The 23388-nt window shown below is 40.0% G+C and overlaps 1 protein-coding gene across 2 annotated transcripts in view; it reads right to left on the bottom strand.

The window, feature by feature from the left end:
* Nucleotides 1-348: 348 nt before the first annotated feature.
* BTRC (beta-transducin repeat containing E3 ubiquitin protein ligase) overlaps nt 349-23388 on the bottom strand; it is a 140227-nt gene continuing 117187 nt past the window's right edge. For both annotated transcript variants that reach the window (XM_072131017.1, XM_072131018.1), the window contains 6 exons: nt 22053-22302; nt 21257-21375; nt 17523-17633; nt 14517-14595; nt 7879-8071; nt 349-6100 (listed from right to left, as the gene is read on the bottom strand). In XM_072131017.1, the coding sequence (XP_071987118.1) occupies nt 7910-8071; nt 14517-14595; nt 17523-17633; nt 21257-21375; nt 22053-22302 (721 nt within the window). In that variant the 3' untranslated portion in view covers nt 349-6100; nt 7879-7909. The remainder of the gene's footprint in view (nt 6101-7878; nt 8072-14516; nt 14596-17522; nt 17634-21256; nt 21376-22052; nt 22303-23388) is intronic.

The following is a 23388-nucleotide window of genomic DNA, read 5'->3' as shown; positions in this document are numbered from 1 at the left end:
TATCAACACCAAACTCGTCAAGATTATCAAGTATATCACCATGCATCGGTACAAGGCATACATCACAGCAACAAACATATCTATTGTTTTTGTTGACCATAATTTCAAAAAATGTTAAATATGTTTTTTCAATTTTTATTAAAAGTTTTTTTTTTTTTTTTTAATTGATAACGGACGACATTATATCTAGGGAAACATTTTATGGGCTCAAATAATATATAGACTGGAAAATAGGGAAACTCATTACAAAATCACAAAAGAGAACAAATACAAAAAGGATTTTTTGGATAAGGATCTTTTTGCAAAAACAAAAATGTTTCATTGGGTTAGCGGAAATTCAGAATATCGTTACTCTATTGTAGGCGTTTTTTTTTTTTTTTTTTTTTAAGATTATAAAATTGCATTTTGTAACATTTTACATATTTTTAGTACAAACTCAAAGCCCTCATGATAAATCATTCATGAACATCAAATGCGTTTAGTAGGTCATGACAATAGTACAGAGAACATGTGCCTGTCGGTGTGAAACCAATTTGATTCAGTTAAACTTTTTCCGAAACAGTTTTTTTTAAAGGAGGACAATGATGCTACTCTACATTGATTCCTCCTAGGGTTATGCTCTTAAAATCTAAGACTAAATGTTCAAATTTTTTTTCTTGGGCAGTGAAATAATCAGGTGATATGGACACAACATTTTTGGCACAAGAAAAAAAAAAAATTATGATCCATAAAGTCATGCACCCACGATACATTGCATTTTTAAAAAAAAAAAATCTGTGGCATGTCAAAAGATTGAATTTCCAAAAAATAAATAAATAAAATCTATTTTATCGAATATTGACAAAAAAAAAAAAAAAAAAAAAAACATTACTGCACCTTTTTATTTTTTTTGCACATGTCAATTCGGTCCCAAATTATTTTTCAATTTATCTCCCGTTAAAAAATAAAAATACTTTGTTACAATAAATGTCATCACCGATGGTCATCTTTCATTTTTATTACTAGAAAAAGATGTGAGATTGAAGAATACAAAGGCTATCAATGCTCGTACCCAAACATTGTGATGTATGTTTCTACAGAATTCACTATAATTAAAGCATGCCGGGGGTGAAATAACGCTTTTACGAACTAAATTCTACATTCCACTGTTTGGTGGAAAATGTCTGGAGAAATCGGGGAATAGAATGAGACTGAGAATGCGGCATAACAGCATTGGAGAAAATAAACGACAACTTTCCCAATTCATCTTCAGTGCGCGGCCTCTGGAAGATGGGTCGAAGGATAATTTGAAAGCTCGATTTTTCCTACTTCAGCCCTGCAGTTGTCAGAAAATAATAGCCAAAACTGATAAACTTCTACAAGATGAGCTAGAACTACAACCAGACCCGACGTACCGTATATACTGTTCCTATTAGCTTTATTCTACATGTCAATAATCATCTCGGAATTCATATTTCTGCACTAGGAACATTATTTAATTTTCTGTACTTTTCAAAGTGATACTTCATTTATATGGCTGCACAAAGTAATGACAAAAACAACATCTACGCGGAATGTACATTATCCAGAAGACATAACCGGGCAATGCTCCCGAATTATATTCTCTACATTTCGGCAACCATTCTCTTATATTATAGAGTATGGAAAAAAAAAAAAGTTTATAAAATATAAAATAAATAAAAGTAGGATTAACAGTGTTGTAGTAAGTTATCAGAAGAAAACTAATATTTAAGCAAAATGTACTTTATAATTATGTTTATTCTGTATATTAAAGATTCTTTTATGAATTTTTGTAGAAATCTTATATATGTAAATTTCTGGTTATGATTGACTTAAAGGGGTATTCTTATTCCAGCAAATTAATGTTATTGTTTACATTATAAAAGGTTTGTTCTGAAGTTGAATTTGTATGCAAGTTGAAACTGTATATTTTTTTCATTGTAGATCCAGACAAATGTTTTTTTTTGCCCCAGTGAAAATTGTAGTTTTAAAATTTTTTGCTGTAAATGGAGCATGTATTATCAATAAAGCTTCATTACAGACACCTTACAGCTGATCATTGCAGTCGGACTATAGTAAAGCATTCAGAGATCTTCACCACATTAAGTTGCTCAAATGATATCACCCCTTTAAGACAATTATCTAAATAAGAACATCGCTGATTGACCCTCGACATCCCATTTTCAAGTTTCTTTTGCAACTGTTTAATATTCTGACTTGTTTTGAAATGGCCACAATTATTTGCCAATCATCTTTATATCTTTTAATATATTCTAACAAGTCTGGTGTTGTTAAATCGGAATTTTCCAAAAGAATAAGAAAACAGGTGCACCGGTAGGCACCACCGCACGCAATTCAAGAAAAAGCTAATTAGCATAAAGATAGAGAGAAGGTTTTCTGTCCAACGAAAGATCGATAAAAGTCATACCGTGCCCTTTTTAATTTGTGGTCTGAAATGAAAGTTGGTAGATGGCCTTCAACTACCAACAGAAAAAAATAATATAGCGTGGGATCTATCACAAGACGGACAATAGTGTTTACAAGAAAGATTTGTTGGTGCTACCCGGCCAGACCCCTTGGCTTTACCCTTATGTTGAAGGGTTGTTCACCATTAGGAAAGTTTAACAGGGTAAGTAGGTGACCACATTAGCGTAGCCTGTATTATACTTTTAAACCTTGCTGAAAGGCGCCAGGAACCAGCCAGCAGAATTCGGGACTTCCTGTTATGTCCTCTGTCCTGCCAGCTTCCGGTAGACAGAGCCTGTGCAGTAATTCATGCAAATTATGAGTGGAATCTTAACCAGTTTAAAGGGGATTTCAAGGTCTATATTTTTTTGAATCATTTAAAATAGGTGAAGCCTGCCACCAGATGCCCATCAGTTGCTGGGATGACTGCTGTCTTTAGTCTACCGAGCACAGTGCTATCCAGGGGTAAAAAATTACTTAGGGCTGGGGCGGTCCATTTAAAAATAATAAAATGTGTACTTACCTCCTCCGGCACCGCTGATGTCCCACGCCGCAGTCCATCTGATCTGTGTGTTCACAGGGGCGGACAGGGAGCTTCCGGCCATCAGCTCACATCCGACACCATCTCCCAGTGCCCTAAAATACTGAGGGATAGGGACGGATGGGTGACTAGGTGACTAGGCAGTCGCCTATTGGGAGGGGCTGGAAAGGAGCAGTCCCCCCCCCCACCTTTGGGAAATTGCTTCTCCATGTGACCTTTTCAAATATATGAAAACACCCATCACTTGGCTTAGCGATGCCCCCTGCTCCTCTACAGCCAATCCTGAGTGAGGGGAGTTATTCATATATTTGAAAAGGTCACACGTTTCCCAAGGGTGGGGGGAACTGCTCCTTTCCAGCCCCTCCCATTTGGCAACTGCCTAGTCACACAGCAGATGCTAATGAAAGGTACAATATAACATATCTTTTTTTTCTGTAAAACCAATTTTTTATACAAAAACACTTTGGCAGTGTATGTACTATGCTCTGTGGGGGCTGGGGGAGTGCTAAATATGGGTCTCCTGGTGACAGGTTCCCTTTAAGCCTAGACTATAGCCCCCAAATGTATCACACTGGTGCATGTCAAATTTTTAATTTTTCCCATCTGTAAATACTTTTCTAGGATGTTATTTTAGCGTAATTTGAATTCTTTAATTTTGCCACAATACGCTTAATAAACTTGACCCTGTGTATTGTTTTGCCCGACACAAGAATAATATGAAATTTAATCTGAAAAAGAATATATTTGTGATTTTCTAAGATGGATACAGATGGTCAGTCCAGATAAATGTGAGGTGACATGGTGTTTTGTGGCGGTTTATTTATTAAAGAGGACTTGCCGCCCCACTATATAAAACGATGTTGGGTGTTCACATGGAGAATCCTATTTAGCGTCATTGGTTTCAACAGGAATGGAGGATGGATTTGTCACTTCCCTTTTTAACTCAAAGTGGATTAATCAGCTACACACTCCCATCGAAATTTTGTGGTGGAGATTTGTGTTTAAATCCTCTCGTTAAGAATATTACACAACTCCGATTATATGAATTATTTGACAATTTTTGTCTAGTGTAAGTAACCGAGAAATCATGCTCGGGGTAAGGGCTCATGTACACAAGCGGGCAAGAAGGATGTGTGCTAACCGTTTTAATAATCGCACATGTCTCCATATACTTTGATGGGCTTCGGATACCACCGGCACTGTGAGAGACAATGGGGCTTATTTATTAAGGGTCCGCGGCCGCACTTTCATTGGATTTTCCCATGTTTTCGGGATTTGCGCCGCTGTGACAGGTATTTAACTGGGGATTGTGTTGCACGATCGGATTGTGGCGTGGCTTTGCTGACTTTCATGCGACAGAAATTGGGGGGCGGGCCATCAGCTGGTCCGACTGAGCGCGCGATTTAACTTTCAAATTGTGTCGCAAGATCAAGCTCTTGCATGCATCAGGAAGAAGAAGCTAAACTCCGGTGGACCTGAGTGGGGAAGCGGCACATGCAGCATATGGGGCACACGATCTTCGGACAATGCACTTTTGGGGAAAGCATCAGGATGGGTAAGTAAATGTGCCCCAATGTCAGTCTCTTTCAATTGTACGCAGATCGTGAGTGCTACTCGCACACCAATTACAGTCCTGTAAAAACAGTCCCGTCGATTCATGTGAAGGTAGATGAAGAGCTAAAGCACACAACTGTACTTGGTCAAAGAATCCAAGACATTGTGGTGGCCAGATTTCATGGTGACCAAGAAGGGGCTCTAAGCGTCATAGTAATATATGAAGCATGGAGGCCCCGCAGGACAACAAAAATTGTAATAATGAGAAAGGTTTGGTACTAGTGGCCATGAACTTTAGCTACCACAGAGTCCATTATTTATGGACTGACAACAGTTGTGTGTTTTAGCCATAAATTGCTCAAAACGGGACGCAAACAGGAGGAAGTTTGAATCTCCAGTTGGAGATGGAGTGAGACCACCTCACCACCCCCTACCACCCTCAGTCTCCAAAGGAGCTGAGCGGCTGCAGCGCAAATCTGGGTAGGAGTAGGACCTGCTCTATAATTTGCTGCGTGGCCATCCGGCTCAGTTGTGGTGTGACATAATGTGCTCACCACACTGTGGCCCCGTACAATCTTTGGGGGCCATGAGCTCTCTGCAGTTATAAGAAAAGATAAAAACCTATTCCCATTATAGGGAAGGCAATTATTTACTTAAAACAAAAATTCTAGAAAGCTGACAGGTCCACTTTAAAGGGTTAACACACAACAGCTCAATAAAATAAAAAAACAAAAACATCCTTTTAGTAATTTTTCCTCTTTGATAATAAGATGTCTAAATCAGTCGAGTCTACATTTTAATACTCCACACAGGACTAGACATGGTTCACATTTTTTCATACATTAAGGGGGGGGGGGAGGTGGAAGGTGGAACATACAAGCAAACACATAATGAAAAATGACAATAAAATTAAAAGAAAAATTAGGATTAAAAAAAAAAAAAAAAAATGGGATTGGTGGGAATTAAAAAAAAAAAAATCCATGCATACGAGGGTAAAACGTACATTTTTATTTCACTAGGGGCTTCACTTCATTCTTGTGAATGAAGTCTGTGTTCTATTTCCCAAGTCTTTGCATAAGTTCTAGCAATTCCAGACGTTACCGCACCTTGTAAGCGGCGCGAGTGTGGTTCGCAGTTGAAATTGTTCTTTCGCTTACAGCAAAGCAACATATATTGTGGCAAGACACTTAAATATATTTAAAGGATCTCTGACTTGTCCATTTCCTACAGTTTAAAAGTTTTACCCCCGGTCACTGATACAGGAGTGTGCAAGCCTCGAGCAACATGGTAAGCAGCAAACCCCTGGACCAATGACAGAGAGGAGGATAAAAATAAAAAATAAGTCAAGACGATGATAATCTTCATATAGCAGCACTCCAGCAGTCCGCTGTGCAGGATGGCCCGGGCTGCTTCTAGCTGTCACACCTTATCAGGTAGTGTCAAGTCAAACGGGTTGATTTCATCAAATACTGGTCAAGTAAATCGGTTATTTTCCCGGCATTCACAGGCGATTAGTTTTCCATATCTTCCAAACAAGTCCTGCAGCAAATACAAAAGAAAGTCAATGGGAATCTCACAAAACACAAATAAAAGACCTTAAAAAAATCCCTTCTATGTTCAGTTCAGCTGAATCAGGTTCAGGACAGCAAATCCAAACCAACGCACGGGCATTTTCTCTGCAGAAATCTGGTCCCGAAACTTGATCATTGTGTTGACTGGATTAACAGGCTCAACAATCGGAGGCTGTGTTCAGTTCAGGTGACAACGGTTCAGGATTCAGGTTTATGTTTTTCCTCTCCAATAATGAATTCAGAACAACGGATACACATTCTAGGTATTCACTGGTTTGTCTTTCAGGGCCAAATGACGCTACAACACAAAAGTTAGGGGGTAAATCTTCTCCTTCCCTACCCGCAGCTGGCACTATACTGGCAGGATAGGTGAAAATAAGTAGTGGTTAACCACTTAGATGCTAGGGTAATAGCAAACACAACATCTATGAAAGTTATGACTGAGGTAAGTACTTTTCCTACCTCTTCCAGATACCCACATTCCGATTGCAGATTGCAGTCAGTAGGACAGCTGCGGTACAGTGAAAAGGTCTATTAGGAAGCCTGTCAGTAACTACTGACAGGTAAGGCCCAGTTCACATCTCTGTTAGATCTTCAGATATTTCCTTCAGTTTTTGTGAGGCAAAACCAGGAGTGGTGGAACACACAGAACATGTGCAAGTCTTTCTATTATACCTTACTTCTATCTAGTCGCTGGAAAAACTTGCATCAGTTTTGTGTGTTCCACCAATCCCGATGCAAATAAATGAAAACCTAAAAAGTTATTTATTTTTTTTATTTTTAAACAGATTCTAAAAATTTTCTTGAAAAAAAATATATAAACCATATTGTTTCATTGCAACCCGAGCTAACCCGATCGTGTGTTCAAATACCCATGTGGGGCTTTAAAAAAAAAAGTTGACTGGTTTTAAAAATATTTAAAAACAAACATTTTTTTTAATAATAAAAATTCAGAGAAAATAAATATATTGAGAATAATCACATCTGTTACTTTTTAGTAACACAACTAAAAAGTTATTGTGCCTCCCCATCTGTTAAAGATCTCATTCAAGCAAAACCATGAAAATTCAGGTATGACTGTAGATGATATCTGTAACCTACGCCTTTCCCTCTCCCGTGGTCATGTGTTATGCAGGATGCTCGGGGTCAAATTTGATTTTCTTTGGCTAGTGAACAAACAAATGTGCCTAAATGCTTAGTCTTGTAGAGTCATTATATATCAAAATATCACTGGTGACCACTGGTAACTAAGATCCCTCATAAGCTCCCTGAACACCCATGGGTGTCAACGGAATGGAGAGCAGGAAATTGACACTAACTACAGTCAGAGAAGTTTTCAGTCATCCGAATATGGCTGGACTAAAATATTACTATGCACCCATAAAGCCCTATAAGAAACTAACCCAGTTGTTTCTACTTAGAGAGGAGTGGACACAAACTTCCTTTTGGGGTTTGGGTGTGCCCCATGTTTGGCTATTGCCGGATTGGCTGCCAAACAGCCAATCTGACAAATTAACACCCCTAGCTACAAGCCATGGCTGTGATTGGCCAAGGGGACACCCATGGTTAATCGCTAGTGGCCTTAATAATGTTTGGCAGCAACGTTCGATAAGGTGCACGCAAACCTGAACGGGAAGTTCAGGTCTGCTCATCTCCATTTGTAATAAAAGTTATCAAGTCAGCAATAAAAAAGTCTAAAGAAAAAAAGAAGATTATCTTGAAGGTCTGATGGATTCCAAGTCTTACCTGTGCAATTGTGAGGTACTATTAGTGTTGTTTATCTGGAGATATAGGTGTATGTTCTAGAAGGTGAGCGGGTGGACTCCGCATGTGCAGCTGGGTCATTTAAAAAATCCCAAATGAGTATAGTGTCGTCGTGGGAACTGCTGACTATCTGGAATTCATCAAATTGTAGACGGAAAACTCTTCCTGAGTGTTCCTGACAAAGATAAAAAACACAAGGTCACAGCATTAATATGCATTCACTCAAAAAGAGACGTATATAGGTATAAGAGTCTTCCATTTACTAGTGACTGATATGTATCTTACAACCACTTAAGACATCGGGCAAGGTAAGTGTTTTTTTTATTTGTTTTGTATCTTAAAGAGTAACTGTAAAGAGTTTTTTTCCACAAATCAATAGCTCTTGGGATGTTAAACAACTTTGCCTATTACCTTTGTTACCTAAATTCAGTAGTTTCCTTGCTATTCCCCTTTAATTACCTCAGTGCTGCGGTAGCTGCTTCCTCACCCTGTGCTGATAAGCCCTGTGAATCCCTACTTTGTTGGAGTTGGAGGTGTCCAAGACAGTGTATGCAGAGGTCTCCTGCACCTCACTACCTCTAGTGAGGTACAAGAACTCCCTGTTCCCTATCAGTTCCCTCCATCCCAGTCTATGATTCTACAGAAATTTCTCTCTCTCTGCACTTTATGCTGCTCCCCCCCTTCCCCACCTTGTCATCGGCAGCATCAGCTCTGTGTACGTAAGCTATACCCTTAGTGCTCACAAAGAACAGGCATAGACTTAATTTACAAATTATTTCTACCACTTATTACATGTTCCCTGCTCCTCCATGTGATGGAAGCGGCTAGGCTGTCACTGTATACATCCTGTATGTGCTGTACATGTTCCCTGTTCCTCCATGTGATGGAAGCTGCCAGGCTAGTCACCATATACATCCTGTATGTGCTGTACATGTTCCCTGTTCCTCCATGTGATGGAAGCTGCCAGGCTGGTCACCATATACATCCTGTATGTGCTCTGTGCAGTTCTCAGTGGATTTACTTGTGGGAAACTAAATGTATTTAATGCTAAATTACTTTGAGAGAGCACACAAGGCATCATGGGATATGTGGGTAAGCTAACTGGCCTCTGCTTGAGGGCACAGACTGACAGACATTAGTCTCCCCACTTCACCTCTGGTCAGAAAGATTTTTGTCCAACACTTTCAGAACAGAAAACGCCATAACTTTGGAAAGAAAAATACAAGCAGCACAAAGTAGGCATCATTCTGTTCGTTTTCGAAGGGGGAAATCACATATAATAATTTGGTAAAATTACTATAGCTTTACAGTTACGCTTTAAGTCACTATTGGTTATAGCATTGTGGTGGTCACTCGCTCTACATCACTCTGGCCGGCAGAGGCCACAGGGGGTCCTGTGACCCCGACACCTGTAGCCCTGTCACCATGGCTGGGGAAACAATGAATACCACAATACTGGAACTGGGTGCCAGGCCAGGGTAGGTAACATCTGCCCTAACTAAGAAAATAATAGTAAAGAGAGGGTTTTAGACAGTTTTCGGCACTAATACAATGCAGTGGGGATGTGGTTTCACACCAAAAATTATGTTAACGTCACACCATACACAGGTCTTTCATCAGAGAGACCTGTGTCTATCCCAACCACACAAGATGACGGACAGCTTCCACTGTGTCACTATGTGAGAGAGTGAGGGAACTAGGACTGTCAGGGTGTCTCCCAGGAGTCCTGGATACTTTTTACAAGTCCAAATCATGCAAACCTAAATACCACAAAGCTCAGATACTCTCCTCCATCAAACTGGGCAGTAGAAATCACACGATGGACTCACTATAACAGCTTTTAACAAAGTTGTTTTTTCTTTGTCAGCGGTCATCGCTTTACTCATATTCCACTACATGGGCTGAATTTGTATACATCCAAAAATAAAAATGCAGAACCCTGCCAGAATATTTACATCCCCCCCCCCCCCCCAATCGATGTGTTGCAGGTGACGTGATTCTATCAGATTTATTGCAGCCGCATAACTTAAAAGGGGATTTAAACTTCCCGTCTTGAGCCATCTGCCTCGTCCATAATAATCTCGTCATTACATCTATTTGGAAGAATTCAGGTTGTAGGATCTCTCTAGATAACGTTGTCGTCAAAATGTCTTAACTACGCACTAATCTTCCGACCACGAGCTATAAAAATGAGTCATAATACTATCACGCCGGATCAAGCAGACGTTGCCACGTCTTATAAACTTCAAAAGCGAAGACAAATGAGCCTGCAATCACCAGCCATGAACTATGAACCTTCTCCTACTGCTTGCAATTTGAACAGAAGCTATAGGAGGCGATTCCATTCCTGGTACTAAGCCAAGATTAATTTTGGACGGCCATAATGGCAGCACTCTAAATTCTGATCTCCTGTGGTCACAACCATACACAAACCACAGCTCCCATCCTTTTAAGTGTGTTTCTATTTAACAGGCCGCAGTGAAATTTTGCCAAGAGGGAAAATAATGATTCCTGGATGAGGCCGCAATTACACAGATCTTGTTTCACATCGACTTCAGTAACAAATTGAGAGGCTTGTGCTTAGTACCACTTGCTAAAAATGAAATGAAAGCCTTTTGGCAGTCTGTTCTCCGATACCATGTATCACTAATCCGTGTACAATACAAAGTGTGTGTCAGAGCTCTTAACATATGAAAGTACATGGACATCAAAAGGCCAGATGTTTGCAGGTCTTTAGTAGATTTAGTACATTAAATCCTGAAAAGATGGATGAGTGTAAAAAAAGGGGGACATTTCTTTTCCCTACCATCGTTAGCAACCGCAAGCGTGGAAGTGTAACGTATTCACTTATTTAGTAGGTGTACTTATACTTCTAGACCTTTCACCAACTCATTCAATCAGATACTGGTGTATCCATCTAAAATATGGTGGGCTGGCGAATGATGAATGGGTGACTATTGGCTGGTTGACAGAATGCACCTGCCACTGGTTGTGGAAACTGCTCGTATATATACAGCAGCATGCGGCGCATAACCTTACGCAGAGCGTATGCAACCCACATTTCATACGTTCATATAGACTTCTATGGGTCGTTCGGAACGGAAATACATGCTCTATATTTTTAAACAGCTCACGGTACGGTACACTGAACAATACAGCCATGTAAATGCATTGCCTTGTTGCCCATTGAAATGAATGGCTACCTGTATATAGTTTTCCTACATTTGTGTGAATGCAGCCTTTGGCCCCATGCACGCAACCGTAAAGGGGCGCTGTTATGGCCTTACATTTGCGGATGTATCTTGGTCCCAATAGAAGTCTTTGGCTCCCGGTGTGATGAATACTCACAGTATCAGCGCATCATGGCCAGGTAGGGACGTTGCGTCGCAAAGTATAGGACATCTCCTAGATTTTGTCGTTTTGTATAGCGCTGCCGCTGGGATAGAAAGGGGAGGGGTGCGGAGCGCTCACTCCCACCTCCCTTCTCCACCCAGTTGTGTTACAGTGGTGGGTTTCTTGGCCGAGGTCCCATGTTTGTAGCCTGTACGTCATCCTAATGTGAAGCCCACTCTTGTGCTGATGACAGGAGAAGAGGCGTTCCAAGAAACAAACTCAGGCGGGAATAGGACCTAAATTTTAGGTCTTGGACAGTAGGCACCTGTGTATGAGCCCAGAAAAACAACATGGGAAGATATGCTAACCTTGATTAGAGGCTAGCAAACGTCCTGCCAAAACAGTTGCGTAGAAGAGGCTTCAGGTTGCGTTCACACATTGCGTTTTGAAATGCAATTCAAAGAATTAGGGAGGAGCTTAGCCTGATTGTATTGGGATAGCGCCGTAAGGTTTTATTTACATAAATCCAATGTTAACACAGTGTAAACAAATTGCTAACATTTAAATAACCGCCCATCTGACAGTACATAGTCCGACTGGTATATTGGATGCAGGATCAAATAGCTGTACAGTATTTTTCAGAGTATAAGGCGCACCATCAATAAATGCCTGCTAAAACGTCTAGGTTCATATATAAGACGCACCGGAGTATAAGGCGCACCTGATTATAAGGGTGAATGACCAGCAGGTGGCAGACCTGTGCACAGTTCAAGGCAGCTGTTGTCTGTAAGTACGGTTCATATATAAGGTGCTATATAAGGTGCACTAGACTATAAGGCGCACCTTTGATTTCTGAGAAAATCAAAGGATTTTTAGTGCGCCTTATAGTCCGAAAAATATGGTAATTGCAAGGGAATGGTGCGTTTGTGGGGCCAATAACAAAAGTTCCAACTGTGTGAAAGAAATTTGTGAATTGATATCCAAGAACTAAATATGGCGCATCTTGGACTGTATGGGGATTCTAGACAGAATTTATCATAGATTTATTTTTGGGTCGAAATCCATTGTTAACAGGCCCTGATATCAAAAACATGCAATCAACATGAAATGTGTAAAAACAAAAACAAACAAGCGAAAATACAATTAACCCCTTAACGCTCTGCGCCGTAGCTCTACGGCGCAGAGGTATAAGGGATGTATGAAGAGGGCTCACGGGCTGAGTCTTCTTCATACAAAGGTGGGGGTTTTTGCAAAATGCATAAAACCCCCACCGCTAATAACCGCGGTCGGTGCTAGCACCGATCGCGGCTATTAACCCCCCCGTTGCCGCGGGCGCCGCCATCTTTTTTTCGATCGCCACGCCCCCGAACGTCATCGGGGGGCGGCGATCGGTTGCCATGGTAGCCTCGTGTCTTCTTTTGACACGAGGCTATCTGGCAGCTGCAGATTCGTTACAATGAGCCAGTGGCTCATTGTAATGAATGTGCTGCAAAAATGCCATATATTGCAATACAGAAGTATTGCAGTATATGGTAGCAGCGATCTGACCATCTAGGGTTAATGTACCCTAGATGGTCTAAAAGATAGTGAAAAAAAAAAGAAAAAAAAAAGTTTAAAAAATAAAAAAAATTAATAAAATATTAAAAGTTCAAATCACCCCCCTTTCCCTAGAACGGATATAAAACATAATAAACAGTAAAAATCACAAACATATTAGGTATCGCCGCGTCCCAAAATGCCCGATCTATCAAAATATAAAAACGGTTACGGCCGGCGGTGACCTCCGAGACGGGAAATGGCGCCCAAATGTCCGAAATGCGACTTTTACACCTTTTTACATAACATAAAAAATGAAATAAAAAATGATCAAAATATCGCACAGACCTCAAAATGGAAGCAATGAAAACGTCGCCTCATTTCGCAAAAAATGACACCTCACACATCTCCGTGCGCCAAAGTATGAAAAAGTTATTAGCGTCAGAAGATGGCAAAAATTTTTTTTTCTTTTTTGTACACATTCGTTTAATTTTTGAAAATGTATTAAAACACAATAAAACCTATATAAATTTGGTATCACCGCGATCGCACCGAACCAAAGAATAAAGTAGGCATGTTATTTGGGGCGAAGAGTGAAAGTCGTAAAAACTGAGCCCACAAGAACGTGACGCACGTGACGTTTTTTTTCAATTTTTCCACATTTGGAATTTTTTTTCAGCTACGCAGTACACGGCATGTTAAAATAAATAACATCACGGGAAAGTAAAATTTGTTACGCACAAAATAAGCCCTCACACAGCTCTGTACACGGAAAAATGAAAAAGTTATGGATTTTTGAAGTTGGAGAGCGAGAAATCGGCCGAAAAACCCTGCGTCCTTAAAGGACACCTGTCATCAGGTCTGTGTCACTTGTCCTGTCACCTCTACCTGTTGAAGCAGCTCACAAGGATCCCATCCCAGCCTTTATCTAGTTATTTCATACATTAATCATTGTAAAATCACATATTTTTTATCAAGTAAATGAGGCTGGTCACATGGTCAGAGGCAGTGATGTCACTCCTGTTACCCCTCCCCTCTCCTCCCCCTGCTCATGTCTGTGTGTGATGTATAGTAAAGCATAGTTAGTGTATCTGCTGACATGCTGCATCCTCCTAATATAGAGAGACACAGACATCAGCTACACATGAATCTGACATGTTCTGCTGTAACATGGCTGCAGCCTGGAGCTGTTGTATCTCTCCTAAACACACACACATGCACACACAGGCTGCAGGGGGCGTGGCCACCAGCACCAGGAAGCACATCATTATACAGCCTCACATCATTATACAGGCTGTCAGTCACGCACTGGGGGTGTGGCTGTGCCTCCCACTCATGAATAGAGTGGACAGCTTGAATATGCTAATGCTTCATTGGACATTTCACAGGTCATTTGCATACAGCTTTAGGACCTCATTGCTTAGGTTTACAGGCATGTAGAGGGACAATGAAGGGATAGAGGCAATGCTCTCTAATGGCAGTTTATGAAAATATATTTAGTTTAGGGGGGTTATTTTGCATGACGGGTTCTCTTTAAGGGGTTAAGATATTGTATTTTGTACCATTCTTTCCTATTAATACACTTAATTTTAATCTCATAATATTCCCCAATGATTTTTTTGCATATTAATCTGTAATCCTAAGAGATCCCCATTAAATAACAAGACTTTAAAACAGATTGTGTTATTCCACTATGTTTTAATGCCTTAATGTTTGTGAGCAGCCAACACAACAAATCTCTGTATACTTACCACAAGTGTCCGCAGACAAAGTGTCCCCGCGGGAGCGCGCGGATCTAACGCAGCCACAAGGTCCCACACTTTAATTTTCCTGCAAGCCAAAGAGTAAGTTATAGATTGCTAGCAATAGGAAGAGACAATACAATAAAGCCAGAACACTTCTCAACAAATTAAATGTTGAAATGGGGAATAAAGCGATACATGTAGGTTAATGTCCAATGTTTACTATTACATTGTTATACGCCTGAAGGACATTATAGGGGTCATCATGGAGAAAGTGACTGTCCATTGAGGCTTCATTTAGTCACTGTATAAAGTAGCCAGTTCCTGCAAGAAAAACTTAAAATATGACCTGACAACACTATTTATGGGCTGCTGAAGAACCAGGTCTACCTTCCATGCCGGTTTCTCAAATATAAAAGAGACCGTTCTCAAAAATTCTAAATGGAACCACTAACAAATTCTGTCCACACCTGGCTGTTCTTTGGATAATAAAGGGTTGGATTAATAGGATAAGAGTGGCACAACAGGTACTATAAAAAATAACATACAAGATACTTTATGTTCACATATGTAACCAATATTTTGCACTAGTGCAGCCAAAAACTTTACAACTTTGCCCCCCCAAAAAATTGACTATTTTTTTTGTTTACAGCTCCTACATATGTATCATGACTATCATCAGACTTCTCCCTATATTAGACATTTCAATAGCAGTAGACAGTTCAATATTGTGAATTTTTGTAACATTTTAACTCTTAACACACTAAGGGGAATTTATTAATGTTTTGCCAGGTCCGACAGTGTAAATCCGAGAAGATTAATCATTGTGCTGATGAATGTGTCTCAGATTGTTGAGTTCTAGTTTTAAATTTGCTATTAGCTGGGGCACCCTATTAATTTTGTGTTTGCACACAGACTATTTCCTGTCTGACCACGGCCCTCTCCCCCAACACACCCCCATTTCTCAAGGCCGCACCCTCTTTGTCAAATTACACCAGAGTGGCTTCATTAATTCCAACCCCCCCCTTTCCTTTAGGTCTTATGCCACGGATGGCGTTTTTGCACATATGCCCACGTCACCATTTGTGTCATGGCCCCATGTTTGAACTGCCTGCCCAAGCTGCAAATCAAAGAGCAGATCCTCACAGATCTCACAAGCCATCAACACATGGGCCACAAATAACTTACCACGGGCCAGTTGTTTGAGGCCCAATATTGAACAGGTTTGTGGACAAGAGGCCTCAGTTGGAGTTATCCCTCTGTGTATCAATGTGACATTGCATGAAAAATCTGGCCCTGGTTCCTCACCTCAGCCCCAGTCATAGTTTTTCACTCCTTAAGAGAACTAAAAACAGCTTAAAAGTGGTGAACCCAACAGGACAAAAACATCACTGGATTTAAAAGTTGATCAACAACAAATTCCCCGGACCACAGTCACATAAGGACCCACACAGACCTGGAGATGGCACTGGGTCCAAATATTACATACCGTGCATCAAGTAATCCAAAGGAATTTAAAAAAAATATAACACCCAAAATGTGTTGACCATAAGGTTGCCCACCTGCTTTTGTTGGCAAAGTTTGACGTTAAACCTTTGAAGTTTATGATGACAAAACTAGAAGACAATGTGACCTCTGTGTAAGTGGAGGACTTCCTCAACCGGCTACGTAAGCCTGCCCCATCTTTAGTCTGTGTACAATGGCACTACTGTCCATCAAATGTGAGTGTAAAACCATCCGGGGCGTCTATATAGTCATGTGATGGAAGATGAGTGAGCGCTGCTGTCATCTAAGTGATGCTAATTAGAGCAAGGCCTTAATAATGAAGCCCCGCGGTGAGCAGATCAGGAGTATATTTTGATAAATGCTCTGACTAATGAAACATGCGTCGGCTTCGTTACAACCGAATGAAAAATAAGAATATTTTTGCCACGCGTTTCTAAAATTAACCAAGACAAATGGCAGGAGAACAGGTGATGTTAATTAATGGAGCATTTAATGGCATCTGATAAAGACACAACACATTCTCCTCCTAATTCTTATACATGAGATCTTTTACCTACAGCGTCTTCTCTGCATAATTGTGATTAGGAACTAAATCGGTTCATCTTCTTTATTAAACCATTAAAGTGTTGCTGAAAAAATGAAAAAGAAGCCAAAAAGACAAAAAAAACAAAACGGTCTTCTAAAAGAACAACCAATGATTTTCTGGTGGAGAAGGGCAAGAAGTTATAACAGGAAAATGCCACCATGACTACTCCAGTGAGTGTTGTCCCTGTTGCTTCCCTGAGTCTTGGACTGATGAGGATGTAACTAGAAACAAGCGGCATTTTGATGTCTAGAAGAATATGCAGGATTTCCTGGACCAAATTGTAAATCATTGAACTGACACGCAGAGTTCTGTTCACTTACTTAAGGTCCGGTTTGGGAAATCCCACAAACACACAGAGCACATTTCCAAGGCAGACTTGTCACCCCTACCAATTACCTGCATCTATTGTAATAGATAAAGCGTAGAAAACCCCTTTACCTCATGTTTTCTGTAATGTGTGTGTGTAAGTGGGGGGAAGCGGGGCAGGATATTAGGCAATTTACCAATATACATCTATATAAAAGAACTGTCCATGAGCAATTGAGTAACCTTATGAAAATATTCATGAATAGAAGATTATGGTCCTGGCAGGGTGATTGCTCATGGACAGACCGAGATCACATGACCCTTCATCTGCGCCATTTTATGGACAGGAATCTCTCGCTGATGAGATAAAATACAGGAGGCTTCACTTCACATATCAAGCAAGTGGTGCAGAGCCTTTAATAGATGTATATTGGTAAATTACCTAATATCTTGCCCCCTCACTTGCACACACATTACCAAAAAACATGAGGTAAAGTAGCCAACCTCTTTAAGTAGCACATCTAACCACGTTAGCCTGACTTCTGCTACTGCCTTTACTTCTGATTTCCGATCACCTGAGCTACTTATTTATATCAAAGGGAAAAGGCCAGACTCACCCATCATATGCCCCGCTGACTATCCTCTTGTTGTCAAAGCGAATACATCGTACCAGTTCTTCATGTCCTTCCAAGACCCGTAAACAAGCTCCACATTCAATGTCCCACAACCTGAAAAGAACAGAATCTAGACTATAAAAACTGATGTATAAATGTTAGTAACACACACATCAATAGTGATCATGAAATGCACATTCACAATTTACATTTCACACTCTACTAAAATGTATACATTCAGTGTCTATTGCATTAACAATCTTGGTCTGGGGTAAAGGCTCTTTAGTTTTTATATTTTAGTTCCAAGTACCTGTAACTATTTTACTCAAGAGCTGAGTTCTCTATTCTGCTCCAAATAGTTCAGAAGGAAAACTATTTTTTTAAACATCAGATAACCACAAAGTGTATTGGTGTTAGAGGACCTATCCAGTCTCCTAATTGGTCAGTTTCGGTAAAAATGGTTGGCTTTTCTAATAAATATCAGTTACCATATATACTTGTGTATAAGGAGAGTTTTTCTGCTGAAAAATACCAACTCGGCTTATACACAAATGTATAAAAAAAAATAAACTTAAGTACTCACCTCCCAGTGGGTTTCATAACTGGGGGGAGGCTGTGACCAATGCATTTCCCACCCTAGGCTTATACTAAAGTCAATAAGTTTCCCCAGTTGTTTGTGGAAAAATTAGGGGCCTCGGATTGTACTCTGTTCAACTTGTAATCAAATACATCCGGTAGCCTACAGAACTGTGAATGCAGCTCTAGATGGTATTTCAACTCCTTCCATTAAGCTATTAGTTTGAGAAACCGTATAAACACATGGTAATACCACTGGACTACCAGTAGCAGACATAATGGGGGGGGGGGGACGTCAAAGAAAACACCTCAATTTAGAGAACCCCATTATACATAACAAATTAGAGATTGGGCACCAAAACTCTCTGCTCTCTCCCACTAGACAGATAGACAGAAGGAAGCTGCTTTGAAAGTTGGGCTGCCCCTAATGGATCCAAAGGTCAGAACAATATTGAGAATGATTTGAGATTTTATTTATTTATTTTTTTAGAAAGAAGAGACAGTAGCTGCCCCACGGCCATAATGCCTTGGAAGACTTAAAGACCATGGTGGCCACATACTTTGAACAAGCAAAATTTGCAAGGAAAAACTGAATCAAGAAATACATGAATGTCGCAGAACATGAGTACCGCCTAGAGGATGGAGCACCCAACATGGCCGCTCATTCCTCCAATATTGTTTAATATCATGAATAAGCACTTCCTGCCTATTGGACTTCCAATGTGGTTGGATTTCAGTGAAGTTAACTATTTCTCACCATTTCTCACCACAATGAACTCATCCTGTTTTATGTTTCTTCTGTAATCCCATTTGTTCTTCCGTAACCCAATCGCGCTCTGCACAGAAATACGCTCTCATAAAAAGGGCTGTTTATTTTGTACGGTTATTAAGTGGTTTACTTCTATAATGTTATTTAGGGCTGGATATCCATGCAGAATTTCACATTCATCATCAACTGCCTCGCTGTTCATTATTGACTGTGTAGTTTCTCTACGCTTAGATATTGAGTATGAAATAATAGCTCCCCGAAGATATGGATTGGCTGCTTCCCAGTAAAGACTCAAAACTTTTTTCCTGCTGTGTTATTAATAATTGGATATAACTCCCACTGTTGACAAAAGTAGGATATAAAATCTTTATTCTACAGCAACAGAAGAACAAGGAGATGCACAAAGAATCCTATAAAACTGAGCGGAGAAGAACTGGAGCGTCTCTAGGCGTTGATCTTCAGTTCCATCCTGTACTCCAAAAATAGACAGGCGAGTATACTGGATTATGCTGCATGTGTGTATTATTTGCAGTTTTATTTAGATGTATTAAGTACTGTGAAAAAGTTAGAGGATCACATCTTTGAATTCTATTGTTTAACATACAATGACTTGATGAAAATCGTCTGGTTCTTGGAAAGTTGTAAAATGAGGCAAATGCAACCTCAGATAAAGAACATCACACATGAGATTTCACCGTGACATTATTTACCAAAAATTCAGCAAAAAAAAAAAAAAAAAAAAAAGTGCCCCCTCTCGTGAACCAACAGCTCGTAGAACCACCTTTAGAGGCAATAACCTGAAGTCACAATTTTCTTCACGACTTTATCAGTCTCCTATAGTTCAGGAAAGATTTTGTCCCTCTACTCTTTCCAATGCTCAGTTAATTGAGGTTCGTGAGAATTTAAGACCCGCTTCTCTTATGGACAGCATTTATAATGGATCAGGGTTTGGACTTTTACTGGGCCACAGCAAATCTTGATACCTTGTCATTTGATGCTGTTGCTATGCTTCAACGATTCAGTAGATGGCCTCACATTTGATTCCACCATGCTGTAAACAGAGGAGTTCATGGTCGACTCAATGGTTGCATCATTTCACCACCACCCTGTTTAGTATGAAGAGTTTCTACACATACATTGTTGGCATGGCATTGTTCATAATGTCGTAACACGGTCACAAAGGACATTGTTCCAGATGTTTTCTGATTTGGTCAGATGAAGCTTTGCAAACGTAAGCGCTTTTGCCATGTTCTTTAAAGAAAGCAGAGGCTTCCTCCAGGCAACCCTTCCCAACACGCCATATTTGTTCAGACTTTTTCTTGTACTGTCAAGTACTTCAACATTGTTCAGTCTGACCTAGGGGTGAATTTTCTTCTACTTCTGGAAAGATTGTCAACAGTGTTGAATGTTTTCCACTTCATTAATCTTTCTCACTGTAACACGATTGACTTCAAAAGTGATTGGGAATGGCCTCATAAACCTTCCCAGAATGATGGGCAGCCACATTGGTTTCTTTCAGATCATTGCTGATGTCCTTTCTCATTGGCAATACAGTATATTAATACACTGCTGAATGTTAAAAGATAAACTGCTAAAACATCTGCTTTTATGCAGGTGGTCACACATACTGATGATCAAATGATCATGGGCATTTAATTAGCAACACCTAGTGGTAACATACCCTCTCAATTCCTTTTTACACTGAATTTTTTTTTAATTATTTTTCTATTTGTTGTGATTAAATATAACCAATTTTGGGCCCTTCTGATCGGTTCTTGCACTTTATTTTTATTAGGATAACCATGATAGTTTAATAAACGTACCATGATCCTCCTGGTATTATACAGCCACTATTGGTCTTAACAGTATAGCGGAGTGTAGCCATTTAATTCTGTCTTCTTGTATATGATAGGGGAAAAGATTTTGTTAGATATATGTGTTTTGATTGTAATAATTTCTGATGATATTAAGAAAAAAAACGTTTGGAGGTTATATATGAACTTATAACTTCTGTTATGCTATACTGCCACCATCTTCAAATGAATCTGGACAAATCCGATTGATTTATAATCTGATAAATCGGATGGCCGTAAAATGGTGTCAGGTTTACGTCCGATTCCGTAGTTTTTGGCGACAAAGACAGTTTAAAAAGTATGGACAAAAAGGTAATTTGAACAAAGCCAAATAACACACGGCATGTAAAGCAACAAAATGACAGAATATTTAAATCAGGTTTTCAATAAAAGCATTTTAAGTGACAATAAGTGGGTATTTGTTTCTTGGAGGCTCACTTTTCAGCACTGCTGTAAATATTACTAGAGGGCGGGTTCTACTGATTTTTATCCCCCCCAAACAGTCCACCCCATAAAGGTAAGTGTTAGGACCTGGTTACCTGATGGTGTTATCAGAAGAGCCGCTCACTACTAGTCTATCTCGATACTGTAGACAAGCGATACCACGTTTGTGACCGTTTAAGGTGCGTACAAATTCACATGTACTCGTGTTCCACACCTGATGAAGAAAAACAAATACACACAATGAGTCCTTTCGCAATATTCTAACTTTATAGCTAGGAGGAAACCTGGATGGAATAAAAACATTGGTCAAGGATTTGTGTTATGATTGGATATACAACTTTTTTATGATTATTTTCTAAATGCTGTATTTTTGTACTATATATTGAGTGAAGTTATCCTACCCCTGACTCGGTACAAGAAAGAGCACGTATAACCTAGGTGTTGGACTGGGCTTTTTCTTGTGAATACGGGCAGTTTATTGGCGTTTTTTGGGAGAATCACTTAAAGGGGTTTTCCCACAAACAAAAGTTAGGCTCTAACCCCAGGATAAAGCCTAACTTGCTGATCATTGTAGCTCTATAGAGCTGACGGAAATTGCCAAGCGCCGCGCTCACCGATAGCTCCATAAAGATTAATAGAGCAGAACGGTCATGTGCGGGCATCTACTACATTAGCCTCGTTTTCGCAATCTGTGGGGGTCTCAGCACTGACACCCCCAATGATCAGCAAGTTAGACCCTATCCCATGGATAGGGCCTCACTTTAGTTATTGGGAAAACCCCTTTAAAGGACTATTTCTATCCGGGAATTATTGATTCCTTAACAGAAATGTTACTATATATTAGTGATTATTATTATTTCCATTAGCAATATTACCGTAAAACAAGTTCACCTTTATAGTTCTGTCACCGGATGCCGATACTATATACTTGTCATCAAAGTCCACCACGTTTACAGCAGCTCTATGTCCTACGAGGACCCTTCTTAGTGTGATATCGGTGGCGGAGGCCATATCCCACACTGCGATGGAACGATCTTTGGAGCAGGTGACCATCATTCCGTTATTGAAACGTAAATGCAGCACGGCCTCGCAGTGGTGGATCAGCGTATTCAGCATCTCTCCCGTGTTTACGTCCCAAACCCTGCAACAGTCACATGAGATAGAAGAGAAATTAAAAGCCCGGTGTGAGAACGCTTTAATATTTCATGGAAGGTACAAATCTGTAATTTATCAAATTTTCTCAAAGCTTGAAATAATCTGCAGTTAAACTCTGATACACAAACCCGTATGAAGATTGACTCTGTGACCCTATGAAAAACAGCAGATATAATATATTAAGGGAAAAGTACATGAATAGTGGGACAGTTTTTGAAATGTGAAGAAAAACGGATTATTCACAGAGCGGCTTATTGCTTTTGTGTCACTTATTGAAAATTTAGTAGAAAGACGCGTTTCGAGAAGAAAGCTGATTATTATGGGACTAAAACGCTGGTTCTGCTGACTAGACATTTCTCAACTATCACAGCAGAGAGCGCAATGAAGAGAACGCTAGTGTATTATATTACAGCTTTCCCAGGGTAAACCATACTGCATGACAACAATGATTTCCTCCCTATGCGCCGATGTAAAAAGAAGAAAAAAATTTTATGACATCAATAGGCCCAAGGAGGACAACTATGAAAATCATCTGCATGGATTATTTTGCAACACTACATTACATAGGAGACAAAACCAGAAAAAAAATGTACCCCTCAAAGAAAACTAGCCCTTTAGATACAACACTGCATAACATTTCAAAAAAAGTAAAAAAAAAAAAATCCTGAACCAGGAGTCTAATTGCAATGTACAAGATATCAGTACCGGGCGTGAGACTCGTTTCCCTGCAATGCAGTCTCATCTCAGCTCTGATCAGTCTCCATCCAGACTGTTGGAATGATCTTTTTCCTTCTTGTTGCTTATTTTGACCAGCACTACATCACATGGGCAGCTAGAGACTGTACCATCACTGTGTGCTGGGGGGGGGGGGGGGCATTGTGACTATCTTGCCCTCTATAACCACCTAAGATCTTATAGACGATAAATATTCAGTCAGATTGATCATTAGCAGGGACAGTGAAAGGAGTATGTGTATCCCTCCACACAACAATGTGCCCCGTCACACATATTTTTTTTGAGATGGTGGCCCCCGTAGACTGTACCATCACTCTTGGGGGGGGGCTGAGGTAGT

Source organism: Engystomops pustulosus, chromosome 11 (genome assembly GCF_040894005.1).
Source record: "Engystomops pustulosus chromosome 11, aEngPut4.maternal, whole genome shotgun sequence".
Lineage (NCBI taxonomy): Eukaryota > Metazoa > Chordata > Amphibia > Anura > Leptodactylidae > Engystomops > Engystomops pustulosus.
The sequence above is the reverse complement of the archived record's forward strand: the minus strand, read 5'-3'. Positions and strand labels throughout refer to the sequence as shown.